General features: G+C 36.9%; 2 protein-coding genes across 3 annotated transcripts; both read right to left on the bottom strand.

Moving 5' to 3' along the window:
* Positions 1-208: 208 nt before the first annotated feature.
* Positions 209-22065, bottom strand: def8 (differentially expressed in FDCP 8 homolog). Of its 2 annotated transcripts, none has more exons than XM_020714585.2 (12): positions 20919-22065; positions 10404-10526; positions 8469-8563; positions 8219-8368; positions 6414-6555; positions 4801-4965; positions 4358-4485; positions 3398-3511; positions 3206-3286; positions 1693-1833; positions 1479-1588; positions 209-1299 (listed from the first exon to the last, which is right to left on the bottom strand). In XM_020714585.2, exons 2-12 carry the CDS (start codon positions 10510-10512, stop codon positions 1206-1208), a joined length of 1329 nt encoding a protein of 442 aa, XP_020570244.1. In that variant the 5' UTR covers positions 10513-10526; positions 20919-22065; the 3' UTR covers positions 209-1205. The 2 variants fall into 2 exon arrangements, with proteins under 2 accessions (XP_020570244.1, XP_004067389.1); XM_004067341.4 differs by lacking the exon at positions 20919-22065 and adding an exon at positions 11391-11528.
* On the bottom strand, positions 14255-20911 carry mc1r (melanocortin 1 receptor). Its single transcript, XM_011491764.3, has one exon. The coding sequence runs from the start codon at positions 17175-17177 to the stop codon at positions 16206-16208; it is 972 nt and encodes a 323-aa protein (XP_011490066.1). The 5' UTR covers positions 17178-20911; the 3' UTR covers positions 14255-16205.
* Positions 22066-23325: the final 1260 nt, after the last annotated feature.

Here is a 23325-nt window from a genome sequence, read left to right as displayed (position 1 = left end):
AACTGGATAATTCTAAAAAAATTTCTTCTATAGTGTTTCATTAGATAATGTAAGCCTCTGGACTAAACATGTTGATTGTTGACGTTCCAGTTGTGCAGCATTTGTAGTGTTTTCTTTATCTACTGTCTTGTACATAGTTTGTAATAAAGTTAAAAAAAAATCAAGATAAAAGCTTTAAAGGTGCTTCATTTTTAACATTTCACTGATGCTCTGTTGATTTATTTGCTTTATTCATGCAATAACTTGATAACAATTTTGCACATTGATTAGTAAAGATTACAATAAAGCTGCAGAAAAACAAAAAAGCCATAATGGGCCACATTTATAAATTTTTTCTTATATATACATTTATAGAGATTCCAAGACAAGGCACACAAAATGTGTTATAGCTAGTTTATAAAGCATATACAACATTTCAAGCCGGTCAGATGGCAGCTCTAAATACAACACCTTGCATCATGCAAGACCAACAGCTATTTGCAGCACTGCATTTAACAAAGCTGAATGAAAAGATCGAGCTATCAGGCAAAAATAAATTCACAGTTTTGAAAACAGGAACTTTTTAAAAAGTAAACAAACCTGAATCAACTTTACCTTAAAGAAAACACACAATCTTACTGTTTGTTGGCATTACTTGCTGAAGTTTAACCATAATTTGGAAGCTTATGGCATACTTGAACAAATTAATTTCTTGTCAATCTAATCAGAACTTAATTGTCTCATATTTCTAGTTTAATGTCAGGGGAGATTATCTCAGCACCTACTGGGTAACAGGCAGTAAATAAATGAACAACAGAAAAAACAACAACATATCATTCATAACATACCTATAAACGGATGACTGGATATGAAAAACTGCTACGTTATTACAATTCAAGGTTTAATACAGTTGGCTTTCCGGATTAATACATATGATCATAAGAGTTAATATGCAACTTGTGCATGCAAGATCAAAACCTATGGTGTGGAATTTCTCTTGAGTTTGTCACTCTCCACAACTGGACACACACACTCACACAGAAAGTGCAGAGACATTCAGTTTTTTATCCAATCAATATGAAATTAAAACATTATTGTCAAAATGCAAACATCCACGCGTACCTTCATACTACAGACAAGTAAAAAAAAAAGTAAAATGTAAAAGTGAACATGAGAATCTGGTTTGGATAATCTGATTATTTCATGAGGCAAAGTGCAACATAAAATTATGCCTTTTTCTCCTCTGGGATGTCATCTTGTTTGCGTTCAGTGAATCGGGTGCATTTTGGACAAGTAGTGGAATTGTCATAGTAGCAATCTCTGTAATGATACAAAAACGATTAAGGTTTAGGCAATGTTATCAATTCTCTATTAACAGCATCTTGCAAAGGAAAAGCTTAGAAAAACATTTGTTAGAAGAGCAAAAATTAAATAGTAATCGATTAAACTAAACATGTTTAGATGTAATTGAACAACGAGATTATTTATGGTCAACAAACCTGTGGAAGACTGCAGAGCAGTCATGACAAACTGAGGTGTGACTGTCAAAAGGGAACAGGATGTCTCCCTCTTTACAGAGCTCACAAACAAATCCTTTGGCCTGACAGCGCTGCACACACATTTGTAGTAGAGGAAAACGAGGAAACAGAGGAAACGTTTTAGGGCAAAAATCATATTTTCTTTGCTTTGGGCAATTGTCTAAAGATATCTCACCTCACAGTCCAGTTTGATGTGTTTAGCGAACGTGGTGTGGATCTCAGTGAGGGAACAGCTTAGTCTGCCAGTAGAGATGTCAATTAGATCCTGCAGTGAGTACATGTCGTCGTTCTCAACAAAGTGCTGACGATCCTGAAGCTAGAAAGAACAAATGCAAAATATAAACACTTCAGCATTCTTTTAACACACCAAAAGAACAGATTTTAATAAAAAAGTAACAGTTTTCTGATGACAAAAAACAAAAAAGGATTTTATTTAATATTTCATAAGTACAGAAAATTGCATTCTATAATAGATTTACATAATGTAAAATATTTAGTAGTGGATTTGTCATAGTAGAACCTCTATTGTGGATTCCAAAGGGTCAACAAAACTAGGAAACAACATAATATTGTGTTTTTGGCTCTTGCTTACAGTCAGTAGTTTAAACTGAATATCACACTAAATCCACTGTACTGTTGAAGATCATAAATTCGATCCTGATAATTTTTTTCCTTTTTATTTAACTTTTAACTGTTTCTTTTTATAATCAATTCTACAGATATTGAGCCGAAAAACACAACTATTCAAAATTCATTTATTCTATTCTATTCTATTCTATTCTATTCTATTCTATTCTATTCTATTCTATTCTATTCTATTCTATTCTATTCTATTCTATTCTATTCTATTTTGTTCTGTTCTGTTCTATTCTATTCTATTCTATTCTGTTCTATTCTATTCTATATATTTTGGCTAGTTATTCTGATTGACTTTAAGAGGGATAATCCTAAAGAGATGTTTTTAATGTTTTGCTTTAGCTCCAACACAGCTGGGAGTTGTGTGGATTGAGTTTCCAATCTCTGGGGTAATTTCTTTTTTTTTAAACAACCTCGACCATAATCATGAGGCACAACTGTGTGTTATGATTATAATGTCAGTAGTTGTAAGTATGTTTGCATGACAATACAGATTTGTAAATGGATTTCTCCATAGTGTTAAACAGGTAGAACATGGCTGAAAACACAGGTGCTTCACTGTAATTGTGTGGTACCGCAGTGCACAACAGACATGAAAAGTTATCTATCTGTTTTATAATAGGTGAAGTTACATTTTGGTGTGTGAAGAGTTAAATAAACACCTCCTACTTGGTGACACGGGTGTGCTGTTACTTAAACCTTCTAGCAAAGAGCCCTACATATCTAATGTACTGTTGAAAATATTATGGGGGTAAACAGAAGGCCGGTCAAGTAACTGGAAGAAGATTTTACTGCTGAACAGCCAAATCCCCTGTGAGATGTCATTTTAAGAACAGAAAGGCTGTCAGGAATCAGCTGCAAACTGACTTGATTTAGGAAACCAACCCCCAAGGGGCCTCTGAGTCAGATGAATCCAGCCCACCAAGCTGGGTTATAGCATCAGGAACTACATCACTTCCTAAGGCCACCACAAGGTGGAGCTTTTGACTCTTGGAACGTTTTCTTGTGTCAGTGACCATGAACATAAGTAGACAATCCAAAGGTTTCCTGACCTGCAGCAGCAGCCGAGCCTCCATCGCCTCTTTGCAAGTTATAAAATAGGGTTTCATCAAAAGAATATCTTGACGAAGTTTCTGTAAAGAACATCACAGAAACTCTGTCACACGTCTCTATTAGGATTTTTTCTTATTTACATAAAATGTTAACAAGTTTTTGGAAACTTGCAAAATATGAACGATTCTCACTCTAATCTCAACCAGCTCCTCCACAAAGTTAAATAGCAGCGGGTTGATTTCCTTCAGCTTGAGCACAGGCCGCGATATCATCAGTGTCAGGTATCGCATCGAGGAGCGACAAACCTGAAAACAAGATGTGCCAGAAAATCACAATGGTTAATATATCCAAGGTTATTCCAATAAAAAACAGATTTCTATATTGCTGGAGGTTTTAAAAAATACATTTTAAAAAGTAGAACTAAAAAAATTAGCTTTGATTTGGGCAATTTTACTGCAAAACGTTTTACGATGAGAAACTTCTAGTTCAAAAGTCAGCACTAGTTTGAGTACATGAACACAAAAAAGGGGCTTTCCTCTACAGCATAAGCTACCAAAGATCAGGGTTTCTAAAGGTTTTTGTTACACACTTATTTAAAAGTGATCTTTTTATCAGGATTATGCCGTTTTTAGGCAAAATCCAAAAACCTGTGTTGCTCTCTAGATAACAGTTTCTGTTTATATATGTCCTCCATCATGAGAAAAATGCTACAAGAACATTTAAAAAACGCTATTTTCATCTGACTGGGTCTTTAAATAACCAAATGTAAACACTTCCACTGGTGCAAAACAAACAGAAATTGAACTTTTCTGAGCTGATCAACAGCAGGAAGTTCTGGTCACATATTTCATGTCATAGTTGGTTCCTTCTTTCTAGACAAATCATAGCGTTGGAATATGTGGAACTGAATAAGCCAACATAGGTTTCTATCTGGCTTGACATTTAACAAAAACACTCAGACAATACATCAAACGGGTTTAGAACAACATGATCTAAGACCCACAGAACCAAATGTAATGTCTTTGTTGGACTTATTCAAGGAATGGTTTGTATATTTGTTAATTGTAGACTCTTTAAGACCATGCAGGAACCCAGGAAATATGCACTGATCTTAATCAAAAGTCAAAACAAGCTGTTGCTGTGATGTTTACCTTGCGTGGTTCAAACTCCCAGTTGTGGATGACACGAGCTGGGATGACAGCTGTGTCGTTCCAGTGGCAGGTGCTGCAGTAGTACTGCCCTGTGTAGTCACATTGTCGGGCTTCGCTTGGTACACCCCCTGATATTGAAATGGAAGATTATTATAGCGGATCAGACGTCAGTCAAAACTTTCATTTTGTTCATAAAATGGCCTCAATGGATAATATTTAATGTCTAAACTCTGTGTTGGACTCTAAATGATGTAAATTCACTTTTAAAATCTATAATCACTGATTTCGCTTAACTCTCCACAGAAAGTCTGTTTTATTAAAATAAAATGTAAAATGGTACAAATTGTGTAAAATTCTGCTTCTGAGTGAGAACTGTTAAGTCTGACTCATTTTGAAAATGAAAAATCTCCCCCCTTAATGGCTGAACTTCCTAAAATACTCACTCAGTGAAACAGGCGAGCGACATTCTGCACAGCGGTAGTCTTGGCGATCCAGTCCTATTTCTGGACAGATGCTGAGTTCATATTCAGACTGGTGGCTGACCTTTGACCTGACACAGGGTTTTGTTATCAGGTTCATACACTTGCTGTGGCAACGGTAATAGCATCCTAAAATTTGAAAGACAATTGCATGAAAAGTTGAAAAAAAAAGGACAATCTAAAAAGCAAGCCAGACTTCAAATTAATAATCCTAATATCGTTTACTTTGACCTATTTTATCTTTAGCTCTGACCTAATCATGTATTGGCCGTTTCGTTACTATAGTTACAACTTTCTTCTGACTACTTGCTTCCTGCTGATTCTGTATTGCCCCTCAGTCCCTTTTTTATTATTTAGGAAAGATTTTTAGGAGTCACATAAGCCAAAGTGTTTTTTAAACACGATCATCGGTAGAGGTGGGAGCCCTCTCTCATCTGAACATCAACTTGCCGTTTACTTGTCCTTTGATTCAGTGAGAGATCCTCATATAAAACCTGTCATTCATGGGTGATCTCCCTTTGGAGCTGAATTTCCTTTGCACCTGGCTGCAGCTGAAAGGTTGAATGCGATAAAAGGGTTAAAGTTTTGGCCGCATTCCAAACTGTGAGAGAAAATTAAATTTGTGTAAATGAGTGAACCGTGTTAAATGACATGTCCTAATGTTAACGACGTTTTTAAAGGGTCCCGGCTTCCATGTGTGCACCGACCATGACTTCATTCAGGAGCAAAAACTGTAAGATCACTTATGCTGCATTCTCGCAGCAGAGGCAGTTTCAATGTTAAGTCAATGGTACAGATGCAATCTGAGGTCCTGTGGAGCGATCTGAGCGGCGGGCGCGGCGTGAAGGTCTGGCAAGAGCAGGATTTGAGCAGCGCGGTGCGATTTGGGGGATGAGGCCAGAGTTCAAATATTTGAATTTTGGCTAGATCGCCGTTTCACATCTATCAATCAGGGAGACTCAGCTTTGGGCACGCGACGTTTTCAGATCAACCTAACTAACCTAACTTCCATCTACTTTGTTAACCCGCTGGGGCCGCAGGGTTGCCGGAGAGCGTCTCGGCCACTGTTGGGCGAAGGCGGGATACACCCTGGACGTGTCGCCAGTCTGTCGCACAGTGAGCCTTCAAAGTGGGTCACAGAGACACAGAAATACAGCAGAAGCAGCTGTCATACAGACACAGCTCTCAGAGCGGGAGTGAAGCTCCCGGTATTGGGAGAATCATGATCTCATGAACCCAGACATGGAGATTTGATTACCGATGTTTTTGTAGAGTTCAATTAGAGGTCAATAAGTCTGATCTTTCAACATCATTCCGTGTCTTCCATGTATTGTAAATGAGATAAACACAGACACTGGTCCATCCATCGTTCAGCCCAAAAACATTGGCTGGAAGCTCCTCCCACACTGCGTCAAGCTAAGGAATACATTTCTTGACAGGCGGCGAGCAGAGAATTTGCAGCGCGGCCGAAGGATAGGCGGATGGCGCAAATTTGCCCCGCAAATCGCGTCCGGTGTTGACGCACCTTTAGAGTCAAACTGTGAGATGCAGCACTGATATCTGAGCATTTGACCAACCTGTGCACGTATACCATGTCTGGATCAGACCCCAGATGATGGTGCTACATTTGTCACAGGTCTGTTTCACACTTTTGCTCTTCTCTTTGGAGAACCGGTGCTCCAGCAGGATTCTCAGATTAGGTTCATCTTCTTCAGGATCCTTGAAAGTCAAGGAAGCAAAAGAAAAGAGCTTTATGTTAAAGAAGATCTTGAAAAAGTTCTGTAATAACATAGAACCAACTCAATAAAATGTGCAGTCTGCATTTTAAAGAAAATCAAAAAGGCTTCATAACTGCATTTACTTTTGCTGTTTTTACATAGGGGTGTGATGATAACCGCATCACTGCATCTTTTTTTATTTTAAAGTTGTTGGGTTTTTTTTAAGTTCTGCATATGGTGCGTGATTGGAACTATAATAAACACATTAAACACATTCATCTTTGCTGATAATTAAATTCTTCTGCCAGTCCTGTGTTCAGACCTCAAGGGTTTCTGGGGGCAACCTTTTATCACTGTTCTCCTTCACTCCGTAACACCAAACACGAACGCGCACTGTTAGATTTCGATGAATATCACTACATGTTTTGTTTGGGAACTATTTTGTGCAGCGCAATGTTACGTGTCTGTATAAATTAAGGCGAAGCCTCCTGCCCCGCGTTCTTCATGGGCGTCAGGCTTCATGGCTACCGGAAAGGTGACAAAGTGTCTGCAGTCTCGTTTATTACTGGACAATATATAATATTCTGAGAAGATGTCTGTACCAGAGAGCACAGGTGAAACTCGCGTGCAGCTCCAGAGCGGTCCGCTGCAGAAGAATCAACACGCACCCCAACACACTTGTGCGCACTCCTTCCTCCTACACACGCAGCGCGCTGACACTCATACACAGTCATACTAAAACACCTATATAGTTAATTCATTAGTTGGATAGGTAGTAGTTAGTTGTTACTGTTATTTGTTAATAAAGAATACTGCGTTGTAATTGTATTCAGGCCGCCGGGGGGATTTTGTGTTTGGGGGGGGCTGTGGTTAACCGCTGGTTCATCATCGCGGTGATCAAAAATCCCACATCATCACAGCTCTAATAACATAATATAGCGAAGTTCACATTAACTTTCAGTAAATAAACAAGTAGTTCTTTCCTAGGGGGTTACTGTATTGTTTGTGATCAAACCATTGTGATTATTGATCCACACACCTGCCATGAAAAAACCCCAGATTATGACAGATGAATCTTTATTTTGTACTTCCATCTCTCTTAAAGACCTTTCAATAGAATTTAAAGAACCATTTCAATGAAAATCTATCTTTTTAGTGTTTCTAACATGTCCTTGTTGCATTTTTCTGTTAATGGAGAACATATATTAAGAAAATTAAGCTTAAAATTGCATTTCTGAGTATTTCTTTATTAAAATCACTGTGAACCAGGAGCAGATGAAAAAATACGATTTGAAAAAGAGCTTCGCCACTTTCCATCTTTCCTGCATGTTTTTTTATTTTACTTTATACGTTAAAAAATATATAAAGAGGACATTGGAAAGCATTCTAGTCCAACAATATACAATGCAGTGAGTTTTAAAACACTCAAACCTGTAACAGTCAGGTGAACGACTTTTGGGATAGGAAGGAGATTTCAGCTTAAACTGCCATCTTTTCTTGGCTCTGTCAATTCTACTCTGTTCTCTAATAAAACGTTAAATGTATGATAAAGCAATATAGAGACAATATCACACATCTTAAACAAAGTTTTAGGTTCTCATTTCATCAAGTAAAAGTTAGTCTGCCACACATGTAAGACCAACGTCTTGTCCTGAAATGTTCACCTTGAGTTCCTGCAGTTTGAGGCGCAGGTGAATCAGTTTGACCACAGTGTCCTTCTGTCGCTCTGAATGCTCCGGCAGCTCCAGGATCAGCTTCTTACACTCCTCTATGGCCAGTTTCAGCTGCTCGATGTCTGATGCAACGAAAGAACCCTGCGACACAACGTTTAGCAGAAACACAGAAATTCTGCTTCAGAAAAAAACAGACGTATTTGGGCCAACATAACCAAATAGACAGACATGCTTCACCTACCACAGGCCTTGAGAAGTGATCCTCAGCTAGACCGAGATCCATCGTTCGATCTGAGCTGGGAGTCCTGGTCACATTAAACAGCTCAGGTCTCGTTGCTATCAAAAGAAAATAAAAAGGTACGGTATGAGCAATGAAGTCACAGCTTTTTCCACAAAGGTAAAACGACAGAAAACAGTCAAAACAGCTTTGAAATGTAAGATCCTAAGAAGAGTAAAGCACCAAGACACTTGATATTGCAAAGACCAGCTAAGGACTGTCAGTCAGCTGGCTGAATGAACTTTGAAGTGGCAATAAAGCTTTTATAGTTAAGACTATGTTCAAAGTTAGTAACTCTTTAAATGTTTGCAGTTTAAAGAGTTACAGTTTCAACCCGACGTTTGCAGGTTTACTTTTAGTTTTGAAAAGTGTAACAATTTTAAAGAGCAAATTTTGAACAGAAAATCTGCATTCTTGTTTTCAGAACAAGACGTTTATATAATCTCAGGTCACCAGCAGCCGGATTCGAAGGTACAGTGACCCCATAGCATGATGCTCCCACCCCCAGACATCAGTTTTAGTATTTTGCTCGTTTTCCTCCTTTTCTTTATAACAGATGCAGATTATTGTTTGTTGCTGCTCAGAATCTCCAGCTCATCTTATGGCTTTAATGTGGATAATGATTCTGTATCAGCAGTTCAGCAATTTTAGAAAAGCTTAAGGCTTCGCCTTCCAAGTAGTTGTTTGAAACAACAAGACTCCATTTGTGTTGTATTTAAGATTCTATCAGGCATCTCAAATTTATACATAAGAGGAATAAAGTTTATAAAGGTTTCTGTTCTAACCCTTGATTATGTCATATAAATGTCTATAAAAGGTTTACACGTCCTCAATAAGCCCAAACATAGATGTGCAAAATTCTTTAAACTTCAAGTCACACTCTATAATGTTTGTAACCAGCTGACTTCATGGCAAACAATAGAAAAAAGTATTTCTTAACACACTCACTCGTATGTCTTTCTGTAAACTAGAAAAATACTGTTGCTCCACTTCTAGAACTGGATTCCTTCTCTAAAACATCCACTTATTAAATGAGATTATGAAAATTAAAAAGAAAGGTTATAAAACAAAAATAATAAAAAGTAAGAAAGTTTAAAGCTGAGTAGGAAATAAAAAAATCAACACAATGTTTAACATCTGATAGTCAAACCGCAGCTTAAAAATGCTTCAAACTTAAGTTCTGAGAAAAACTAAAAATATCAAATAACCTAACCGTTAAAGGACACATAGATACAGTTTTTACCTGCGATCCCTTCTGGAGAAAACATTTTAACAGGAAGATAAAAATGAAGAGCAGAAGCCAGAATAACACAGCAGAGTTGGCACAGCTAACAGTGTGTTTGCCCTGCTGTGAAATGTTGATTTTCATTAGACGCCCAAGAGATCCTCAAAGTGCTAAAACAAAGGAAGTGCTGCTTATGCAGTGCTGCTGGTGTACTTTGTTTCATCCACAGCGTTTCTCCTTTCCTGTTCAGTAAACCTTAGGACGGTCAATGCCAGTCCCCTGAGATGGTTTATGACATCATAGTTTCTCTCCTATATCATGCAAGTTTAAATCACTTCAATTGTATACAAGAATAATTGAGTAAAATAAGGAACTTAAACATAAACAAGCTACAGCAAAAAAATAAATAATTCATGTTATTGAGAAGCAATTATATGTATGCTCTATATATATATATATATATATATATAGAGAGAGAGAGAGAGATAACTATGGTTTACTAAACATTTACACTACAGTGAGCATCAAAATGTTAAAACGACATGTATGTGTTTAACTATCCCACGATTCTCAAACATTTTATTATTTCATATATAAAATGCTTTAAAATAAAAATACTTTAGTCAAGAAGTTGCTTTTATTTCCAAATGTGTTGATGCTTTAGTGAATTTTACCATGTTGTAGAGGCGTCTTGCCTTCTTGGGGACGATCTTCATCCTCTCCTCGATCAAACGGATTGAGGCGAGCTTGGCGAAATAGAGCAAGTTTCTCATCGTACTCCATTTCATTGGCTACATCTGAGGAAGACAAGGTGGGAGAATTCACTTCTTCTGCCTTTCTCGTGAAGGCTGGGTAACACATTTATTTGATTTAAAAGAGCTATTTTTCCATTCAAGTAAGACTACTAATTTTTACAAAAAAAAAAAAGGAATCTCTTATTAGTCATAAAAACATATTTTTTAAAACAGAAGCAATTTAGAAGAAAAGTGCAACTTTGAATGCAATATTCTTCAGAATCGAAGGAATGTTCAGTAACAATTGACCTAAATCCTTTATTATTAGGACTTTTAGAAGCAGATGTAGCTGTCCATGCAACAGAAAAAATAAACTAAGGGACTTTTGGATCATTTCCAATACCTGAAATGAGACTTTTAGTTCACTATCTAGATATGATTCATGTTAAGAACTAGTGACAGAAATGCGATTTGCAAATCCAACACCTGACCTGGAGCAGAAAAAGCCCTGGTCCTGAAGAAGTTATAACAGAATATGTACAATATTATGCTAAGTTGTTTTTTTAAACAATAGTTTATCTTATCGTGAAGACTAGGACAAGAGACATAGCCTTAACCTAAAGAGTTAAAAATGTTAATTTTGAAAAACTAAGCGCTAATAGGAAACGTCTTCTCATCAATTAAGGAACACAGCGCTGCTGTTGACTCATCGATTTACCCAGATGACACTTGGCGAACAGGTAATGATCATGTGGAACATAGCAAACATTTGCTGTCATTGCCAGCGGTATGAAAGGACACATTCATATCTGACAAAGATGTCAACAACTAGCTAATGCTAGCGGGCTAGCTTGCGTTAGCCAGCAATAACCCAGTGTGTTGTTTTATTATGGCTAATTCAACGTGGCAGTCTCGTTTGAAGCTTACCCCGATTTTCACCATTTAACCATATAGGAACTAGCAGTTGTTAGATGTATTTTATGGTCCACTAACACACTTGACTCGGACAGTCAGTCCTCTAGTACAATTCAGTCCCTGTCATCATAACAAAGCGTCAAATCGCCACTGAAAAAAATGGCATCCTGTTGAGTTTCAAAATAAAAATGCTTTCATATCTATTTATTTAATGACAGTATATACAAATATAACTCACGACAAAAAATAAAACTAAGGTGTATCATTTTATGTATTGCTTCTTTTTCCTTGTGGTATCTTAAATTATAGTAATTTATTTAGGTTCCAATGGTTTCTTTTCATCGTTTTATTTTGAAAATACATTTAACTTCCTCTAATGAAATTTGGGGGATTTTCCTTTAAAACAATCACAATAATAGCGTTTCTAAAACAAGAGGAATCACTATGTCTGCTCTGCAGATGAGAGAAAATTTGAGATTTTAAAATAAATGCGCATTTTTCTGTCTGGACAATGTGTTGCACTTAAAGCTCTGCTTGATTTGTCCGCTGTTTTGGACTGTGGCATATGTTTCTTCTCTAGGTATATAAACATGTGTGTGTATCTTTTAGATTAACATTTGTTTGCACAAATTTGCTTTTGCAGATAGTTTGGCCAGTCCTGTCAGCAGGACGCAGATGGAGAACTCTCTTTTCACCAGCTGATATGAACAGACGGACGTTTTAGTGTGAAAATCTTAATCAGTAACTGAGTAACAAAAAAGGAAGATAGCTGTTTTTTGACATTATTCAGAGATCGCAGCTGTGCAGAGAAAATGTAGTTTCAACACAAACACTTACAACAGATTGGTTGTTTGATTTCTAAACTGCAATCATGCGGGAATCACACTGGAGTTTAAAGCATTACATGGAGCACTATAAAAAAAGAGCAACAGCCCATGGAAATACAACTCTTTTAACAAAATCATTACAACTTAACTCTCCTGAAATAGCCTTAAATAAATTGTAACTAAGACAAGATAAGAGTGTTGGCAGATACAGATTCAAAGGAAGCATTATGCAGAAAATGGGCGCCTGTTAGAGCTGCAAAGGGTGCAAACACACAATTAGGTGTGATGCAGAGAAAAAAAACATGTTTTGAAAGAGATGACGACTTTCATAAAGAGATCTTTTGTTTAAGGAAGCATGAGACTGGCTTTATACATAACATCATTAAAATTGCAGTGTAGCATCTGCATTGTTTCTAGATGAAAAGGCAGCAATGAAAGTTGTTCTGTAAAATCACATTCCCTGACTATTTAACGAGGTTTTACCAGCTCAGACCTTTTTGAATTTCTTCAGGTTTTTCGGGTTATTGGCACATATTACTGTAAAAAATGGAATACTGAAATATATATGTTGTGTATGTACATGACCCATTGAAAAAATTATGAAAAATACTTGCATTGAGCAGTCTACAGTTATGAGAATGATTAAAATCAAGGGAAATATTGTTCCATAATATTTATATTTCATTGTTTTTGTTCATACCTATCCACTCCAAACAATGTATTAAATTATTTTAAATGATCTAATTGTAAAAATATCACACTCCTAATCCTGTGTTTATTTTCCATCCATTTTCTAAACTAGCGCAATCCCATCTAGAGGTTTAGGGTCGCTGAAGCCTATCCCAGCTACCGTTGAGCAAAGGTGGGGTACACCCTGAAAAGATTTTCAGTCCGTAGTAGAGCCACACAGTGACAGACAACCCCACACACACTCAAATTCACACCAAAGGAGCAATTTAGAATCTCCTGTGGGAGAAAGCTGGAGTGCCCAGAGAAAACCTGAGCATGCACTAGGAGAATGTGCAAACTCCAGAGACCCAGCCAGGACTTCGGGCCTCCATGCTACAGTAGAAATTAGTACATCTATTGTAGTTGTTTGTGGTCAGTTATTTTCAACAGCAATCGCAGTATGATGGCAGTTTTGGGAGGACGTCACCAAATGTTCCTGGTTTGAATCTAGGCGAAAGCATTTTTGTTTAATTGAATTTATTTTACTTTATTTTATTACTGTAAATGTGTGGGTCTGCGTCAGACCAAAAAGTTAACACCAGCTCAACTAATTTCTAACTAATTGAGTGTGCTGTTATTTGCGCCTGCCTGAGCTAACATGAATAAATGTTCTGAGTGTGTCCCACCTTGTGATGGCTGGTTTGTGTTCCTCAAGAACTCTGTGACCTTAAACTACATTTATTGCTTTGTGCACATTAACAAAGTCTTCGGTGTGGAAATTTAGTCAAAAATAGGCTTTTACAAATTAAACAAACAAACCTTTTCTATAAATGCAGCTTATGCTTGCATTTTTTTAAAGTAAAATGACATTGGAGATTTATGCATTGATAATTATGCTGCTTTGCTGCGATTTTCCTGCAGGGGTTTCAGGTCATGAGCAATGCAGGCGCTTGCAAATAGTGTTGCCTATAGCATAAAAAAAGGTCTTACATTGCACAATTGACCTACAATATATTGCTGACACATCACCAAAGCTGACAAAAGTTGATGCCTTTTGTGTGTACATATGTGCGGGTGTGTGTGTGCGTGTGTGTGTTTCATAGGGGGGAAGAAAGGTGCCAAAGCTGTTAGTGAAATAAAAAGTCTTCGGTTTTCAACTGAGTAATGTATAATACACAAACACAACGTACCACAGCTGTAAGGATCATTTACAGACCTTCACATTTCATTGAAATCCTATGTACACAAATAGCATGCTTCTTTAAGATAGCAATTTTGTGACTGAAAACATTACAAATTCTTTTTTTTTTCATAGCAGCAGGCATATCAGGAGAACTGCAAACATTTTTTGTTTGTTTTTGTAACTCCTTTGCAGAAAGAGTAAAAGCTTCAGCTTGAAGAACACACCTATTGGCTACTATCAAACTCAACCAAAGATTGACTTATAGAAGACTTAAAAATATAACTATATTTGTTCTTTATTAAGTTGGTTCACTTCATAAAAGGCTAAACACACCCTGAAAACAAGTCAATTGTAATCAAACAAAAATTTAAAACCCAAAGATCAAAGTATCTCAATATTTACAACACTCTGAGGTATGTTTAAGAAAAATGTGTACGTAGAGTTTCTTTAAAAATTAAGAAGTTATATTATCAATGTAATAACATGCACTGAAGAATATACAAGAAAAAAATAACCCAAAAAAAGCCTCACATGGATCTAATTTAACTTAGAAATAAGATGTAAAGGTAAAACTTCCTGCTGTTATCAATCCACTATCAAGAAACATCATTTTTTAATTTTATTTTATTTTAGCTATTTGTGATTTGATGTCTTTCATGTGTTCTAAATAAATATTGATAGGTAACAAGATCAAACAAACTTTAACGGCTGAAATCAACCTGTTTAGTCTTTTCAGCAGGAATGTGATGATGAATTTTCCACATGTGTTTCACTATCAGATAACCAGTCTAAAAAGCAGTGCGCTGAAACTATTCTGGCTGTTTTTTCCAAAGGGAAAGGAACAATCCTCTTTTTAAGCCTCATCAAAAAAAAAAAGACCCTGACCTTTTTTATTTGGGCATAACAGATAAAAAAAAAAAAACGCTGCAGAAAAGTCCAGTAATCCAAACGTACATTTAGACTAAAATGTATTTCTTTCTGTCCATAAGCCCCGGAAAGATGTCATGTTCAAATAACCATAATCTCATTAGGCCTAAATCAAAGGCTGTTTATCGTCATTCTTATGAAAACAATGAAGAATTTGTATAATAAGAATTCAATAAAGATAAAATACATAAACATGAGGTTACTGGAAATAAAACAAAGTGAAAACTGTAGGTTTTAAATAGTAAGACAGAAAATACATGTTTATAGGTTAACCTGATAATAAAAGTTCAGATTCCTAATTCAGCAGCAAATGTCATGTGTAGTGCACTGTATTTTATTGACAATATTTACAAATATGAGATAACAAAGAGAATCTTCTCACTTTTTTAAAATCGGTTTTGTATCTATTTTTTTAATCTCCACAGAAACAATCTGATTCAAGATCTAACAAAGATCACACTTTTTCTGTCTTAGTTTTTATATCACACATTTGGTGCTTTGAATTAAGGTGGAGCAAAATATTTTGCAAAAAACTTACTAAAAGCATGCAGTAAAAACTGGAAATTTATCCCCCCCTTCTTCTTTTTTTCTTCTTTCTTTTCGTCTGTTTAGATAAGTAACAAACATGGGTCAAAAATATTTCTGGATTCTTGTTTTAAAAACAGAAATTTAGTTCTTTATTTGTATTTTTCTTTTACAATTTCAACAGTTTTCTTCAACAATTAAAAATCTTTTTAAATACGCCCTTATTATTTATGACTAATGGTGCGCCCGTCCACCTCTTACTTAGAACTAAAACATCAAATGTATTTTGTTAATTTTAAATTATTTTGCTGCCGGACGTAACGTAAAGAAATAAACAGATGTACATTTCTTTTTGTTTCGTTTTTAGAAGGTGTGCTCTTAAAGTTGAGGCAGGTAATCTACAATTTTTATAGAAAAAGTGAAAAATATGTAAGAAATTGGAGCTAAAGCAAATATAATTTGCCTAATATTAGAATCAGGTCAGAAACTTTTTAAAAGTCTTTTACTATTAAAAAAACAGCATACAGATAAAGATAACACACAAATACACAAAACGTTACAGTGAAACTGACGCATTTCTCCGAATGTCATTTAAGGAGTTCTTATGAGGAAAAACTGTTGTATCAAGTTCAAGCACAGTGATGTGACCCAATCCCGGTTCGGTTTAGGCCCAAAAAGTTCTAGCATTACTTTCAGTCACACGCTGAAGCAGAAGGAACACATGAGCATCTCCTGCAGGGTTTTCCGCAGCTCCTGGCTGCGGTACGCGTAAATGAGCGGGTCGATGAGCGAGTTACAGATGATCAGAATGAGGAAAAGGTTAAAGTTTCGGAAGAAACAGTTGCAGAAGGGGCTAGTGGGGCAGGCCAGGGTGAGGATGAGGTGTAGGAAGAAAGGGCCCCAACATATAATGAAAACCCCGAGCAGGATGGTGAGCGTGATCGCTCCCTTCATGCTCGTGGACGGGCGCCTGCTCTTGTGGAAAGCCGTGATGCGCCGGGAGTGGACGTGCGCCAGGATGAACATGTGCAGGTAGAGTACGGCGTTGAACACCAGCGTGGTGAAGAAGAAGGTGATGAGGCACACGATGACAGCGTGGTCGGTGTCGTGCACGATGAAGAGGATGCTGGAGATGAGGCTGGCCAGCCACACCAGGACGATGATGATGACGGCGCGCTGGCTGGTCATGATGCTGTGGTAGCGCAGCGCGTAAAAGATGGTGATGTAGCGATCCGCGGCGATGGTGCACAGGAAAGACAGCGATGACACCACGGAGCTGCAGATCATCACGTCGATGACGTTGTCCAGGTGCCGCAGCATGCCGGGGTGCACGTCCAGCAGGCCGTGGTCAGTCAGGAGCATGACTATGGTTTCCACCACGTTGCTGACGCTCACCAGCATGTCGGACACGGCGAGGCAGCAGATGAAGTAGTACATTGGTGAGTGCAGGTTGCGGTTCCTGATTATTGCCAGAATGACCAGGATGTTTTCCACCAGGCTGATGAGTCCCAGAGTCAGGAACAGCTCCTGTGGGATGCGGATCTGAAAGCAGCCCAGCAGATTGCGCTCCCCAGCCGTTGAGTTTGTCTCGTTGTATTCTGCAATGTCAACAACAGGAGTAAACTCCATATGGAGGATAGAGGGGTAGTGGAACGAGCTGTTGGCCATTTCCACGAGCGTTTAAGGCAGTAAAATAAGTTTCAGGTTGACCGCCGGAGCTTCAGCTGCTGCGAGGTTTCGAAAAGTTTGGAGAAGTTGATCAGCATCAGTAGCTTCTCAGAGGCACAGACCGTCCAAGATCCAGAAAGAGTCTGTGGCCACGTGGAGAAATCCTCTTCACTTCATCCATGCAGTCAGTTGGTGGAAGAAACGCAAGAAAGTCGCTCCATGCTTCCAGATGGCGTCTGTGCGCTCTGGTTTCAGCAGCGCAGCTCCGTGGGAACAGAGCGGTTCCCCATCAGTCAGATCACTGCGGCTGTGTGAGCACCTGGAAGCAGGCAGAGAGGAGGGGACTGCTGTCTCTGCAGCTGCAGACTCTGTGACATGTTAGGATGTGAACACAGATGCTGAGGGACTTCAGTCAATCCCTCCTCTGAAGCTGACGTCAGCTGGTTCCGACCTCAGATGAGGACGCTGTTCTCCACAGGGATCTAACGTGACTTCAACAACATGCTTTGCTTTCTCTCATTCACCAAGTTGATAGATTTCACTTTACAGGTTGTTGAGCAATTCTGTCAACAAACAGAAAAGAGCAAACACACAATCTCCAATATGGTTTGGTTGGGAAATACACATTAAACGCTATCCAAAAAATAAAGGGACATTTAGATAAGCAGGAATCCACTTAACAACAGATTTGATCAGACCCAAAACGTTTTTTTAAAGATTAAAATGAATCTAAAGTTAACACTGAAATGTCATTCTAGCTGGCAACAATCAATTTCAAATCTTTTTGCTGTTTTCACTTTTTTCTCATGTCCAGAAGTTAAACCTTAATCCAATAGTCACAATTTTGTTTCCTGATAGATTTACCTACTGGGATTATGTCATTCTATTCTATTCTAGCCACAAAAATATGAAATGGTGAGGTTCCGAATAGTTTAGTACTTTCCTTTTACTTTCCTTCAAAAAACATTGAGACAATATTTTTAATGGTTTTAATTCAAACAACTGATGTCAAAAACTGTGAGAACAATTTATATTCAGAGGATCAACTGCGTTATTTCATGGTTCATTGTTTTTTTACTTTAGAAAATACCAGAAAACACAGTGACTGACTTTGAGAGAACTGCAGGAGAAAAAAAAAGAAAACACATCCATGCTTTGTTTTCTACAAAAAAGGCAAAAGACTAAAACTTTAAAAACTGGTAAAATTCCTGTTTCTTATTGACCAAAACCCAGTTAAACCCACAAATTCCACTTCACCATTTAGAAAAATAGTCTTTAGGTTTGCTGGTCCCTTTAGCCATTCATTTTTAAAATGTAGATTTGATAGATTTGCAGTAATTTATCAGTTGTGTTATATTTTTACTTTTGATAGTAACATTTACAAGCTTCTTTCAAATTAAAATACATCATGCCTAAATTAAAACTACAAGAAAGCCAAGTCAGACATGGCTTTTTTTTATCATTATGATTTTGGTGCACCTTTATGCTTTTCCTCCTTTTACTAGGCTAAATGAACGTGACACTATTGGTGGATAATTTAATTTTCTATCATGTAAATATAATGCAATAAGACTACTTTAAACTTACTGTAATGATAAACCACCACAAAACTTAATAAACCAAAACAAATTACCCAAAACTACAAACCCATTAGCCATTCAATCAGCTAGATTTCTTTCTTCAAAGCCAAAGAATAAAAATGGAAGGATAAAAGAACCCCATGTGGCTCCAGTTTTGCCTCTCTTATGCATCATAATATCACAGATGAGTCATGTCTATGTGATGTGAACAAATCTTAACAAAGTTACGTATCCATTCACAGACCTGCATTCAGACAGAAACACATACATACACAAAATGCGAACGCCAATAACCGATTTTCAACAAACACTTGTGTAACACTAATTTAGGTTAAAGTTTTGTTCCTTTGACATCCTGTAAAGAAGATAGGCCTTCTGTTGTTTACATCTGCACTACCCTACAGCCTGAACCTCATCAACAGATTACAGAGGCCATTGGGGTCAAGCTCCACTGTCAATGTTGTTATTGTTTTTGACACTCTAGTCATACAAATATGAAAAACGTTAAAAATAAACATCTAGCCTAAAGCTAGGTACACCAAGCAGAAAATAATGTTCGAGCTTTTAACTTAGTGGACTTCATAAACCCAGTGGTCTTCATAAAATACAATCCCTCTAGAATTTAATTACAGTTTCAACATAATAAGCGCTATGTTTTTAGAGAGAAACACCTACATTTAAGTGTAGTGAACCGTGAAAAACTGACATAAAAAGTAAAACAGGCTATATGATGTTTTAGTGATATAGCAAATAAATTCACAGCTAAATAATACTTTTGTTTGTCAAAGCAAAAAACTTAGCAAAGCAAAAGATTATCACATAGTAGTCCAGTTTATCAATGGTAAAAACAATGTAGATGCTGTAAGACTCAATACTAAAGATTACAAGTACTTCATAATAAAAAGTCTTTTGCATCATCCCTTAGTAAAAAGTTATACACTTGAAGTATTAATTTATAAAGTGTACTTGAGTAGATATATAGCAAATACTAACTAGACTACGTTTGTGTAGTGGAGGTAGAGTACTAACTGAACACTTCTTCAGACTAAATTGGAACATTTTATGTGTACAACATATAGATAGTAAGTAAACATAGACCAAGTATACTGGTAGTACACTTAAATAGACTACTTTCTGCTAAGGGAGGACAACAGGCATCTCTTAAGACATTAGTAGTGGCTTAAACTTCTGTTTCCCTTCCATGATGTTTGCAAAGATTTGAATGTGCACTGCTCTTCAAGCATTTGGCTAAATGATTTAGACAGTTGATTTAAGGTTATGTTTACTTTCCAATGTGGATTGCAGCCAAACATTTTAACTTTGGCCTTTACTATACAAAAGGGGAAGATTTTGTCATTTGTTCCAAAACTTAGACTGGAGCCACGCTGCCAGTGATGATCAATTAGTCAAACGCAGGATCTGATTAGCAGCACGTGGATCTCATCTACTTTCCTAATGGTCATGGTGGTGTATGGGTTTGCTCAATTGTAGTTGGAAATGTGGGGCAGCGGTTTATGGCACAGTATCACAAGAGAGTAATTAACACAGCTTTGGTAAATTATTATTAGTTATCCACTTTCTGTTCGCACTGCACATGGCACAATGTTGGTCCTTGACAAACCTCATCTGCAACATAGCACAAGTCCTGGAATGGCTGCATTAAACACCCAGCAGCATGACGCTCTAATGTTTTTATGTTTCTAAAAAATTAAAAATTCTATAACAACGATTATAGTTACTGTTGTTAGAAGGGCCCACCAGAGTCAAAAGTGTAAAAAGGTGTTTGAGAACCTAAAAGAAAAAAAGAAAAGATTTCAATTGGGCAAAAATGTATCATTCAGAAATCTTCAGAAGTCTTCACTTATCAGATATATAAATTTTAGCGTGTTCAAAAAGTCTGCAAAGTCTCAACAGTTTTCACTTGAAGTGATACAGAACTGTGGGTACATGAATTTCAAATGGACTTCTGTTGAAATTTGACCTAAAATGTGTTCAATGTTGTACTATTGGGTTTACAAATGTGTGGACTTAAGTAGGGTGCTGAATATGTTAATTTAATGTAATATGATATTCTTCATGAAAGGAATAAAAAATAAACAACAAAAAAGCATTCACCAAAGTCAAACCAGTGGTTTGCATCATTTCAGAATATTGGACTCACCTTTCTGTCTGTGTCAACAGCTTGGCTTCTTAACCTTTCCTGCATTTTTGGACTCACATCAGCTAAAGTAGTTTGTATTGTTGCTTCTTACAGGTTGCTTTTAATTTAAGCCCTGATCCATGAGATGACATGTTGTCCTGTCATGTTCCATATGAAACAAAAATACATATTAAACGGCATCAATTTAATATTTTCGGAAATGTTTAGTTTTAATTTTAAAAACAAACTCATTCTACCAGCAAGAACACAAATGGGATTCTATTCTATACATGTTGCTCAAAAGCTTTGATTTAAAAGAAGCCTGTTAAAAGTATGAGTCACAGTGTTAACGTTTAGTATGAACAAAGAGGGAATAATTGTTCATTTTTTCTTTAACAAGCACATTTACTGACTTAGATTTACAGTCTGCATTTTCAGTGTCAAGAGTTCCTTTTTTATATGATCAAATTTGGGTGGGGGTATGAAAACTTAACATTGGGTATAGAAAACTTGCATTGGGTATCATTAAAAAACATTTGGACGCATCTATTATTTCCTTAATTAATCTTGCAAAGCTGCATCCCAACAACCATATAATTAATCATAAAAAAAAGGGGGGAAATCTTTGCCTCCAGGCCTTTTTTTTGTGCTAAGTTCTTTAATTCAAAAACCCATTTTCTGTTCTGGTAGAAATGTGTTTACTTAAGAAGTCATGAGTGTCAGCACAGCGTTGTAAAACTTCTGCATGGTTTCAGTCGACACACGGCTCAGTCTGAATGTGAAAGACCTTCCATACAGCAGACAGATCACATGAAAAGCTCTTCAACCTCAGCTTTAGCTCCAGGTGAACTGGAACAACGACTTCATTTGGCCACCAAGCAGTCATCGCACATCATGTGGTTCAGAGGAACAAAGTTAGTGTATGGCAGCTTCAGAATGTACTAAGGGTGTGTGGTATTTCCAGAGTTTATGTCCTCTATTTGACTGAGAATCTTTCAGTGTTGATTGCTTTTCTAATACTTTGTTGGGTTTTTTGAAACCAGAATTTACACCATTGAACTAAATTGTGAGGCATTTTTCCTGCATACCAGTATGTTTACATTAAAACTGTCAAACAGTTGTGCTAAATTTAAGAACTATTTAATATTTATTGTTTTATTATAGCAAACTACGGTTAGTCAGAGTCAACTGAAAGGTCTATTTTTTTTTATCATAGCTATGTGCTTATTGTTAAATAATAAAATGATTTTTCTAAATTTATATTCTTTTTTAATTCAGAAATTATAAATAAAAACAAAAAACTGTGATCCCAAAAATTGAGGTTTGGACTGAATTATGGGGAATATGAATCATAACAAATACAACATTCTCTTTTGCTTTAACATAAAATAAAAAACTGAAGGGCATGGACTGCCCACGCCAGGTCCAAAAAACAGGTTAACTAAGCCTCTTATGAATAATGGCTTTTATTGATCAGTATTTAACCAAATCAAAGCCAGTGTGCAGATGAGTGTGGCACATAAACTAATGACATTTGGTTGCTCCGTTTGCAGCTATTATGTCCTCCGCCTCATCAGTCTCATCATTTAGTAGAGATTAAATGTGTTATTACATTAGTTCATTGAGATTTACAGACAGTTTATGAATCTGTCTTAAGCTCCACCACAGACCTTTACTCAGACTGAGGTTAGTAATGTGAATGAAAACCGATGCCATTTTCATTTTTTTGGTCATATTTCTGAATGATGATTGCTGAAGTGCAGGCTGATGGTTCAAAGACTGCATGACTAACTCAGGCGCTAAAATATATCCATTTCCGGAGGCTCTGAGAAAAATGAGACTAAAAAGAAAAATCGCCCTAGCAAATGAAATTCCTCCAGAACTTTACCGTCACGATCCCAAAGATGGAAAACACCAATAGAGGCATTAAGGGGCCTGACATGCTTCTCCAATATGAAGGTCAACCTGAAAATGACACACACTGCAGTTGTGAAGCGTTTACTAGGTCATCCACACTGGTTTTTAATTGCAATATTTCTGAGAGCTGAAACCTTTTCTTTAAACTTGCAGTGGATGGTAAGCCCTGACATATAAAACAGCAGCTGCCTCTCTCAGATCATCATCTTTCCAGTTTGGCATCACGTTTACAGTGGAATCTGCTTTTGTGGAAGCGGCCACACTTTCTGTTTGGAAAGCGAGTACTTTAGCTTCATGTGTTGAAAGGAGAACTTGTCTTTTCTCACAGGACTTCTTGGTTTTCTTCTAAACTAATGAAAGGCTGTAATATAACGTTGCTTTGATTCCTGATTTTGAATCAACTAGAGGTGAATGTTATAAAGGTTGAGACTTAGCAAAGGGAGGAAAATCCCTGGATTTTAAAGGCTATTCTGCAACTTTACAGGACAGGATAAACAGAACAATAGGCATG

This window comes from Oryzias latipes, chromosome 3, assembly GCF_002234675.1.
Source record: "Oryzias latipes chromosome 3, ASM223467v1".
Lineage (NCBI taxonomy): Eukaryota > Metazoa > Chordata > Actinopteri > Beloniformes > Adrianichthyidae > Oryzias > Oryzias latipes.
This window is presented reverse-complemented; position numbering and strand designations above follow the sequence as displayed.